At 30.5% G+C, this 11784-nt stretch overlaps 1 protein-coding gene across 6 annotated transcripts in view; it reads right to left on the minus strand.

The window, feature by feature from the left end:
• Window positions 1–11433, minus strand: part of LOC111627877 (transducin-like enhancer protein 4) — an 84401-nt gene extending 72968 nt beyond the window's left edge. For 3 of the 6 annotated variants that reach the window (XM_023371549.1, XM_023371546.1, XM_023371545.1), the window contains exons 1-5: window positions 10943–11433; window positions 6130–6198; window positions 4614–4714; window positions 1510–1573; window positions 1360–1404 (exon numbers count right to left, since the gene is read on the minus strand). In XM_023371549.1, the coding sequence (XP_023227317.1) occupies window positions 1360–1404; window positions 1510–1573; window positions 4614–4714; window positions 6130–6198; window positions 10943–10963 (300 nt within the window). In that variant the 5' untranslated portion in view covers window positions 10964–11433. The remainder of the gene's footprint in view (window positions 1–1359; window positions 1405–1509; window positions 1574–4613; window positions 4715–6129; window positions 6199–10942) is intronic. The other 3 variants (XM_023371550.1, XM_023371548.1, XM_023371547.1) reach the window with 1 other exon arrangement.
• Window positions 11434–11784: the final 351 nt, after the last annotated feature.

An 11784-nucleotide genomic window follows, 5' to 3' on the forward strand; every position in this document is an offset into this window, starting at 1 on the left:
AGTCAACAATAGGAGGGAGCAACAATCTGCAAATTTCAATTTCGATAAAATATGGGGTCGAAGCAGTTGGCACAGTTATAAATCCTCCTATTGGAGGAGAATGGAATTTTCCTCATTCTACATCACGAAGGAAGGGAAATTGTACACCGGGAAGGAAAGGGAAATTCCATTTAAATATTTCACATCGTGAGGGAGAAACATCCCTTAAATATTCTACATCATAGTTGGGAGGGAATTTTCTTTAAATATTTTATACTGAAGGGAAGAGTGAAGATTTATTTCGTGTTCTAAGCTTCGAGAACGGATTTAAAATTTACCTTTTATATTATATTTTAAATAGGAAGGAAACGTGCATATTTTTACAAGGAAAACGTTATGAAAATTTCTCTTAAACGAACCTACATCATATTTTAAGAATTAGAACGCTATCCTTAAATTAATTCTTTTATATACACATTAAGAAATTTTTTCTAATGTGTACACACAAAATAATTCAAGAAAATATTAGGGAAGTTTCCCTCAATGATTCCCCTAACAGCTAAGAAAAATTAAGTATTAGGGATCTATTTATCCGTGGCGTTTCTCTAATGTTTGCGTAAAGAAATTATCTAATTCTTATCGAAAATTTCCTTACTATTTTCTCTATTATTTAACATTTTTACTTTACATGGAGGACGGATGAATCTTTCTTTACACGGATTTATATTACATTAAACGGAAGAGGAAATTTCCCTTACTCAAGCATACATTACAGAAAGATAGAGAAGGAAACTTCCTTCTCATCTTCTTCCACCCTCTTTTAAATAAACTTTAATTTCCTTTTTAGGAATATAGCAAATTAAACTCTCTTTAAGCCAGAAAAGTTAGTTATATAAAGTTTTAAAAAAAGCCTTTTTCTGGTTTTTTCTCCTCCTCTTTTTTTTGTGGTTGTATAAGTCTAAACAAGTAAAATACGGGGGAGGACAATGTGTAAAATTAAGTAAGGGAAAAATTGGCTTTAAGTATCAAACTTGAAGTGGAGATATATTACCTCCTTCAGCAAATAAAACACGCTCTTGTTACGTCACAGTTTTTGAGTGGCATGACAAAGTGCAGAAGTTGGGTGTCAACTCTTGTCTATACTTAGCACATCGGAAATAGAACATAGTATACCATCCTGACTACAAACACACATCTGTTCTCCTACTTGGACAGTTTAACTAGAGAAGCTGCTACAATAATTCCGACTGAGCTTAATTACTGTTAATCTGTGAAGAGTTTATATAACTCTACACGCTCTTCCAAAAATAAATTCTTAAAAAATTCCCGCGTAACAATTAACAATTAGGACACAGTAACTAACAATAAAACACAACTTACTTGTTTATGCATCTCCACGTTTAATCCGTAAGACATTTCATAATACTAGAAATTGAAAAAAATACATATATGTTTATTTATCTATTTATTTCTGATTAAAAAAAGGGGGGGAGGAAATAAAAAGAAATTAACAAATTATACGTTACTCACCATCACGTAATGCCGTTGCATTTCGGTTTTCTCTGTTGCTAACTTCTCGCATTCCAGTTTCAAACTAGATAGGAGAAAAGTAGGGATGGGTATAATTAGTCACAAGGTGTCGGATGTCAAGAGGACTAACAGGAGGTGTCACGTGACGCGAACATCTGGTAGCTCATCGTTACGGTAAAGGCGCATTTAACGCATCGACTTAACGGTTACTTAACATTTAAAATTAATCATTCGGACTCTTAACTAATTAGAATTAAGTTTAGAGTAGTTTTCAGTTAGAGAGTTATATCAGCTCTTAACTATGGGTAAGTTTGTATTAATAATAAGTATAATTAAATTTTGAATACCCGCGAGTGTTTTAATGCTATTCACAACTTAACGCGTTTCCTTTTAATTAATTTTTAATTCCTGTACACCAAATATATAAATTCCCACAGTAATACACATTATTTTTAATTAAGTAATTCCGTAGATGGATTCATTTTTACTACGTTTACTTCTTTGAGCCATTTACTTCTTTAATTATATAAAGCAAACACCCTTTAAACACAAAGTTGGTGTTTAATATTTAAAAATGGTTAGTTTAGTTATAAAATTGTTTAAATGTGTAAAGGATAATACCGTAAATATTTTACAAATACGTATAACAGGATATATATATATATAACTCTTTTAAATTATAACTATGTCTACTTTAAATTTAATACGATAGAACTCCATTAATTCTTTAGTTAAACCAAACAACAGTGATTAACTTTCAGACGTAGTGATGTATCAGAGATGGGTTTCTTTACTAAATTGGAAGTATAAGCCGACCTGCAAGTAGATATGACAACACTCTGAAGATAATTATAGTGAGTGGAGAGGACAGAATGATTCTCATGTCGTGTGTCAATTGTGATAATCTCTCCAGTGACACACTCTCGAATAAAACGATTTTGCGGTAAATTATCGCGAGTGAGTTTAATATAGCGAAACATTATTTTATAAAAGAGCCGAAACTATCTGGAAATTCTTTAATTTTAACCTACCCTTTTCTTAATTACATAAAATGTATTAGGACTATAAACTTTGACGTTATTCTATAAGTACCTACAATCAGTTAACTTTATGGATAATTTTATTTGGCACTAATTATGCTTTCAGATTACTTGCCAACTTGAAATTGTACACGCGAAAAATTGTACATTACTTGCTTTTAAAATTGTAAATTATACGCGCACTGAAAGAAATAAGAAATAAGGGAAAAAATATAAACAAAAAATGCGAACGTATCATGCAAACAAAGTGGTAAATTACTCCTTTAAAAGTGTAAATTATAGCTTAAAAATTGTAGATTTTATGCGCACTAAAGTGCTGTAAATTACACGCAAGCGCGCACTTACACCCGTATTAAAAACTATAAATTACATAACGTGTGCGCAAAATTTGTAAATTACACGCATGTGTATCAAAAACTGTTAATTACATGAGCTAAAAAATTGTAAATTACATAAACACGTACGTTTAAAATTTGTAAATTACACCCACGTGCGCTAAAAATTGTTAATCGAGTGAGCATAAAAATCTGTAAATTACGTAACACGTTAATTAAAAATTTGTAAATTTCGCACACGTGCTCTAAAAACTGTCAATTATATTCGTATAAAAACTGTAAACAACACAACACGTGCGCGTAAAACTTGTAAATTGCAAAGCAAAAATTTCTAATTAGCCACGTGTTAAAATCTACTAAGTAAGTGTGTAAACTTGCACTAGAAATTATAAATACAGGCCGAAAACTGTAAATTCTACTCGGTATCATTAAAAATACTGTAGGCCTATTAGTTAAAAGTCAGTAACCGAAATTGGAAATTACTTTATATATATATATATATATATTCAAATGTATGTAATCGTTTCGGATATGGAAGTATGTTACGGCGATTGACTAAAATTTATATTTTATATATTTGAGGTCCATTTGAGAGATGAAAACTGGCCTTCTATAGTATATGGGAGGATTTCTGAATTGGGAAAGTGAACGAGAAGCTACAGAAACTGTCTTCCCCCTCACAAAATGCCTCCTCTGATGTAACAGGATAGATAAATAGGATAACCGCTTTCGGTTTAACTAGAAAATTTATTTTTGATATTTATATATATATTTTTTACATAATTGATAGGAACATTAAACGATAAGATATAATTAAAAAAGGGGGGGAAAGAGGAGAAGAAATGTACACGTAACGATTTTTTCTCTTTAAATATCATTTCTTGCAAATATTACATTTTATGTCGCTTATATTTATATTTAAATATATTCTCGAAAGTACAGTTGGCAAAGAACCTATCATTTATCGCCTTAAAAAACCGTTTTCTTTACTTATCTACAGCTGCTGCCAATCTAGCGGATGTAGTTTCGTCGATCATGTGACAAACTTGGGGCAGGAAGTGGAGTGCCGGTAAAGCGGTAACCCATGCCAAGAAAACCGGTAAAATAGGGCAAATATTTACTATGCGCGTCTCGATGTAGATAATCGATACAGACTGGATATCCATCCGGACCTGGAGGTGACATATGTTTACTTTTTACTGTCTCTTTTTTGTACATAAGAACTGTCCCTTGATACACTCTGAACAGTATGTAATACATAGTCTTTCTATATCTATAAAATTGTAAGCCCAATAAGTGCATTGGGAAAATGATATAATAAGATGAATACTATAGTAATAGTCTACATACAAATTTGTACAATTGTTCGATCGGCTTTTTCAGTATCTCGGTAAAAACTTTTTTGTATTACGCATTAATGGAGTTATCGGTTTTTAATAACAATTAAATTTAAATGTTAATTAAGAATGTCGGTTACTAGTCGATCATTTTCTTTAAATACAATTAAAAGTAATCAGTTTCTTTAAACAAAATTAAAAATAATCAGTTTCTTTAAACGCGATTAAAAACAATCAGTTTCTTTTAATGACAATAAAACGGACGGTTAATTTAATCAGTTTCAGTTTATTTTATTGAAATTAATATATTTTGCTTTTTTTTTTCTTTTGAATAAAAAGAATTAAATTAAATCAACATATCAATGCGATATGAAATTCAACACAATACTAACCTGTGATATTGAGCTTGTAGGAAACTAAATTCTTCTTTGATACGATCGCACGTTTCTGAAACTGTAAACTTGAATGGTTGTCCTGCTTGAGGCGGTGGACCCTACCGGAAAGAAGGGAGAACTGATCATATGGGAGAACAGATTGACGATTCAGAGACAAGGCAGACCACGTCTAAAGCTCTTGTAATGGTGGAATAAGGGGAGGAGAGGGAGAGAAAAGAGAAGGAAAAAGAATACAAGAGTGAAGCCATGCGACCCTCAAGGCCTTATAAGGCTCGAGTGAAAGGAGATAAGGGGAAAAAATACTTTTAAAAATCGCGTTATTAAAGCATATAACGTATGTAGCTTAATTAAATTTAAAAAAAAAAACTTTTATATCTTAAATAAACTTGGATTTTTGTCTAGATGGGTAATACAAGTGTGTATAAATAACTCTAAGACTAGTGCAGATGTTTATCGTCTACTTATAAATAAATTTCTTATCTTACTAGCAGATGTATTATGTTAAGTCTTACTCGTTCCCCCTACTTTTCTCTCTACACTTAAGCTAATATTTCAGTGGAGCGTACTAAACATACTGTCACATCCTGTCATCTGTAGTGATGTTACGTCACATCCCGACTGTGAAAATTATTATTACAATGATGGAAATAAAATAGAAATATATCGATAAATATTACTTTTAAATGTAGTGTCCTATGTTTATAAACTGTAGATTTATATATAGAGTAATAAAATTGATAAGAGCGATTATATACTTAGAATATACGTTGATTTTTAAACTTTTAATGACGTTTAGCAATAATGTAACTTTAAATAAATAAACATAATTGTTTTTAGATTAAATTAAATTAATTATAAAGGGGGTTTTTTTGGTCTTATATTACACAAGCGCTTAATTGATTTAATGTAGTTTAAGGTATCAGTAAAAAAATATATTAAATAAATAAATAAAAATGTGTGTTACAAAACAATTAATCTGTTTCTTGAAATCTAAATATTAAAAAAATAATAATAAAAACAAATAAAAAGTAAAAAAGATAACAGCGATAGAACTAATGCGTTTTTAAATATAATCAGAAATTGAAAACAGATGTTAATTGAGAAATCCACAAATTAATAACAATTAAAATGCTTTAAACGTTATTATTATGTAATAAACATTTAAAAAAAAGAAACAAAGAATGAAAAATAGAGGAAAAAAATGAAAGAAAGAGAGAAGTAAAAAACGGGAAGACAAAGTCCGTTTATTAAAGAAAAACAAAGATTACAGAACATTTAGATAAATTGTCTTGTATGTATTTATATAATATATATATATATATATATATATATATTAGATTATTTTATCATAATAAAGTGATGAGATAACTTTATCTAAAAGCTTCTCNTATCGTTGGGTGTCTATATATATACAGAATATATATATACATATATAAGTATATAGAAAGTGATTTATTTAAGTATAGGGAATACCTTATATAAGAATTGTTAGTGAATGGAAGAATAACAATACCTCTTTAGATCCTAGCAATGCTAGGGCAGTTCCCAATGCATTACCATGAAACGAAATTAAGGCATCACCCTTGTCGTAAGGAGAGGAAAAAATAATAAAAAAACAAAAAAAAAGAAAATTTTTGAAATGATAGTGATGTTAAAAAATTGTAGAAACATTTTAAAAATAAATTTATTTTATAATATAAAATAAAAGTCAAGAAGAAAATAAAATTTAAATAAAATAAGTTAAAAGAAAAATTCTAGTTTATAATTTTACATTAAGATTATAATTATGATTAATATATACATATATATATGTGTGTATAAAATTTCCTTTTAAAATATTATCGTTAAAAATCATTAATCTAACTCATTTTAGATGGAAAATGTAGGGGTGTAGGGGGTGTTTTGAATGAATATGTGACAAATTATTCAGTTGGTTGATATAACAGCTTTTGACATTCAAACATTAATTGATAAGATGGAAACTTAGCCAGAAATTTTTTCGTTCTATATATATCTATATAAAGTACAAAGCATTGAATGGCGTGACGTGTCTCAAACTTCCTGAAATTTATACAAACAAGTCCGCTCTAACAAAAGAAGAAGAAGTAAAAAAAAATTTCTCCCGTTTCATCCTTTTAAACTTTATCTATAACAGTTGCAAATTCAGCTGTTGCCAACTGCACGCTTTGCCATAGAGAATATAATACAAGTGCACAGCCCAATGATTTCCATCAGGCGATGTTCCTTCTCGTAACTCAAACAAGATCGCTTAACTGGGCATAAATTCCTCGCTCCAGAGAATGTACATTCAAATCAAGTCGACAAATATGTGTAATTATACCAAATGACATACTATTGGACAATGCGTTTAACTGTATCTCAATGGTAATTATTTAATAGAATTACCAGACTGATAACGTAATGATATTAGCGTTTTGGTGAAATATTCTATGAAATCTAGCAACTGGGAGTTTATATCATGTTTATAATTTTAGTAAAATAAAATGTTCGACCGTATAAATGTGCTCATATATGCTTAAATATAAAATTTAATTACATTAAATTGTATAAAGCCATAATTAGTTATAGGCCTAATTATTTAGTTGTGAATGCTCATTTATACAATTTGATAGAGTGAATTTGTGTTTGATACGATTTTAAATTAAATTGTAATGTTTCTAAAGTAAAATTTTCATGGTATATTGTTTCTAAATACAGGAGAAAAAATATATATATTTTGTAATTTTAACTTCTGCCCTTCTTTATATAGCTTTACAATCTTTAAATTCTATTTATAACTCAGAAATGAATTCTATAGATCTCTCAGGATTTAAGAATTTATTTTCTAGAGCCTGTACTTCATACTTTTTCTAAAATGAAGCAGATGCTCCTTATCGCAGTAGGTGGGTGAGGGGCCTAAATCCCTTAGAAGACAAGATCCTACAGAGCTGCTGTGGAAAGATAAAAAAAAAAAGGGGGCCTGTCTTTCTACTTAGACCTTCCTTCATTGTTTCGAACTTCTCTTCATTGATTTCTGTCTAGGGACTAGACAGCTGCTACTTCATTCCAGATTGTTGGGGAGAAAAGGGATATTCCCTAAAGTAAAACAGGGTGCGGTTTAACTCCTTATTCTAACTCCCCGCTGATTTTAAATAGAGAAGGGAGTAGAGTTATTGTGCTAGTTCTTCTCCCTCTCTACACGCTGATTATTATAAGTTATCAATGTGATTTATATAAATTAAAAATGATAAATTAGTATTTAGGTCGAGAAAGGTTTCCTTGTAAGGCGCCACTGAGTTAGCGAATGTTTATGACTTCCCATTGGCACGACTTTAAACACTAATTGTTCAGTAACCATTAACCTACATTTTGGTAATTTTATTTGTTGTTTAAGATGTTACTTTTAGTTTTCTCCAGAGTTACTCTATTGATAAATGTCTTTTAGTTTATGGTATTCAATGGAGATCCCCTCTTAGTTTCTTTTTTTTCCATTATATTCCTGTTTTTTCATGCAATGTTCGTCACGCTTTTATCACTCCAATGACGATGATAATAGACTAAATTATTGGGATGTGAAAATAAATGACTGCCCAGAATGGATAGATTTCATTGACGTTTCTTTAAATATGTGCGCTTCACGGTTGTTTGTTAATTGATGTAGATTTATATACATACATACATAAATATATTTTCTATTCTTCCCCCTTCATAAAATGCTAATTTTCATGACTAATTTTGCGGTTTTCTTTATAAAATGAGATTTTTGTGGGTTTGAAATTTTTATTAACCACTTATTTTCGACGATTTTAATCGAATAAGTTCTCAGATTTCGATCCATTTTTATCTATTTATATTTTGGTTTAAAAAAATAAAATTTAAACCTCTGCTGTATATTTACTAGTAAAGATATTGTTTTCGCTTCAAGAAGCATCTATACTTCATTTCTTTTATTATATTTCAAATATACGAATTGAAATCCTTTCAATCTCTTTCAGGGCTTTCTGAATATAAAATCTGGCTAAAAAATACTAGAATTTATATTGAAAAGATAATAATAATAATAATAATCGATATTCTTTAAATCTATATTCAATAATAAAGATTTTAGCATTTTATAAGTCTTGAAAAAAATTCTGGAGATAATAAAATTAATATAAAATATTGCATTTAATATATTTATAATTATTTTCTAGAAAAAAATTAAAAATCTTCCCANATACTGTATATGTAAATCCCTTAAAATAATTTGTTTATTACGTAATAAATAGTGAATTTCGTGACTAACTGAGGAAGGTATGCGTTTATCTCGGGGTTAAGAAATAATTTATTAACTATAAACTTCTCAAATCGATTATCTTATATACGTGTTAAATTTAATCTGTTGCGAAATCGATACAATGACATGGCGTAATCGATCCTTTATCGAATAAATTCAATGAAATCATTTCTATTGAAGTTAATAAGATTAATGAATTTTAAAATTTTGGCGTTATAAAATAATATATTTTAATAAAATGTAGTGAAGATACTATTCAATTTTTATTAACTGTAAAGTAATTTTTTTTATATTCTCTACGAAAAATTTCCTTATATTATATATTGTCAGATGTATTATAACCTGTTCACAAATTGGATTACGCTACTATATAATTCTTTCAAAAAAAATAAAAAAAAATACGTAAGTAAATTTACTACAGAAATAAGAAATTAATTATGTTTAGAACCATTATATATATCTATATAATAAAATAAAATTAAAAAAGTTATCCTGATGTATGTATCTACTAAATAAAATTAAAATACGAAATAACATTATTTTGATCAAGTTTGTAAAAAAAAATTTATTTTATTAATAAAATTTTCACGGCACTCTGAAATATATTTTAATCCTGTAAATTTTATATAAAATGTAAAAAAAAAACAATTTTGTTTTGAATTTTTAAATTAAATATGTCGCTTTCATTTCTGTTTATTTCCTTTTAAAAATAAAAAAAATTTTCTATTTCATTAACCTTTTTTAAAAAAAGCAAATTGTCATTTTATTAAAATGTCAATTTCGTTTAATTGTTTAACAAAACTATTTTGATTGGTGTTCATTTCGAAAAATGTTAATTACGTCAATTTTTTTTAATATTTTAAACGTTTCAATTTCCTTTTTATAAAAATGCAGTGACGTAAGAGCTGTGTTAATTTATTTTGAATTCATTTTCATTTGTGTAACGTTTGTCGTTTTTATTTTATTTATTATCATTATTATTATTTTGAAATTTTTAAGTGCAGCTTATCAAGAATGAAATGCAAGACGATTTCATTCAAGTCAATCAGACTTTTGAGACTAGTAAACGTTTAGGCGCTGTTCCGTGGCAAATAGCAAGCTTCTAATACAAACAACGGTCAACTATGTTAACATCATTAGTGCACTTCGGTAGAACAAACATTAACGTCGAACACGTTATACGTAGCTCATTAACGCTGCTGATATCTTTTCTACCATTCCCATCGGATTTTACAAAGGGAGTAAAGTAGTGAGAGTTAACGTTAGAAGAAAGAAAGAAAGGAGGAGGAAAAAAAACTTTCTTAACTCCTAAAGCGTTATAGTAATCCAAGGTATACTTTCGTTCTCCATCTAAACATGGTACTCTTACGTAAATATTGACACACGAGCTGTTGTCATGAAATATCGCAATGTATGTGGCTTCCAGACACAAGCAGACCGACCACTTAAAGGGGGAAATGGTCGTATGTCAATGGATACTCTCCAGATATATCTGGATTTAGATATAAGTGGTATTTTAATATATATATACATACATACATATATAAAGCAATGACTTAATGCTAACCACTTATTGACACTTAAGGTGATTGATACATCAGATAACGAACTCCGCCGTGCGAATTAATTCATGCGCCTGGATATTGTGAAACGTATCCAATAATCATCCCCCAACTATCATACGACACATTGCTTTTTAATCTATCAATAGAGTAACGTATCGTGGCTTAAATGTAAGAGGGGGTTTGGGTGTTTTAAACGATTCCATTTGAATATAGTATGAAAGAGGTGAAAACTATCCTTAGACAACTTGGCAATTAACGAAGCGAATAAATATTTCTTTGTTTATCCCGGTTAAGAGGTTTAATAATGTTAAGTGGCACTAAGTTAAAAGTAGATTTCGATTAAATTAAATGAAATTAAATATAATTAGAGTTTTAAAAAAAGTTTAAAAATAGCCGGAGTAGTTGAGTTAGTGAAAAAAAGAAAGATAGAAAAAATAAACTAGGCGGATAGGCATTTAAGGGACGGTTGCCATGTTCAGACTTACCGGATGACGGTTGGGATACATCCTTGGCCGGGTATGTCAAGCCAAAGGACAGCACAATGTCGTAAGGGATCTCGCAGGATATCACTAGCCACACTGGTCACCAAAACAATCAATACGGCCACCTTTTAGACAACACACACTGTTATCGACACACATGGGGCTGTAGTCTTGCGTTCATCGCATCTCACCTCAGTACAGCATCTTGAAGATAACCCATAGCGTAAACAGGAGAGCACAACTTCTCGAACGGTAATGGCTGCCCAGTCCGTCCCAGCTGGCGGTACAGACTTGATACCGATACCACACACGATGCGGAGGGGACCCGTAGGTCTACAAAAAGGTACCCCGTCAACGTAGCAGGAGGCGATGTGAGCACACAAACCCCTACTCCTCAAATATGGCACCCGCAATGATTGGCGTTATCAACAAACACAGACACACATACACACAGAACCTTCTCCAATCTTCTACTGCTTCGTACCACGTGGTATGGTGTGTCGTGGGTGGTACTGCGCTTGCACTAAAGACGACCAATCGCCTGCTCTCGGTAACTGACGCCTGTAAACGATCACGCCCATACGGTAATCGACCTATGGCTGCTTGTGACAGCTGTCAGTCAATCGCACGTGACGCGAATCTCCACCCCCCAGTTTTGTCAGCACGAACAACTACTATTATCGCGAGTGTGCACAAGGTTCTTTTTATGTCCACTTGAGCGTGCAGTGTAAATATAACAGGTCAGAGTAGAACATTAGGCAGGAAATCTGTTTCCAAGGGAGTCTGCCAGTGGCAACTTTGCCTTCGAATCAACTAAAACAATGTTTTATTTTCTCTCCTGTACC

This window comes from Centruroides sculpturatus, unplaced genomic scaffold (assembly GCF_000671375.1).
Source record: "Centruroides sculpturatus isolate CEXI.00-Female unplaced genomic scaffold, Cexi_2.0 scaffold335, whole genome shotgun sequence".
NCBI lineage: Eukaryota > Metazoa > Arthropoda > Arachnida > Scorpiones > Buthidae > Centruroides > Centruroides sculpturatus.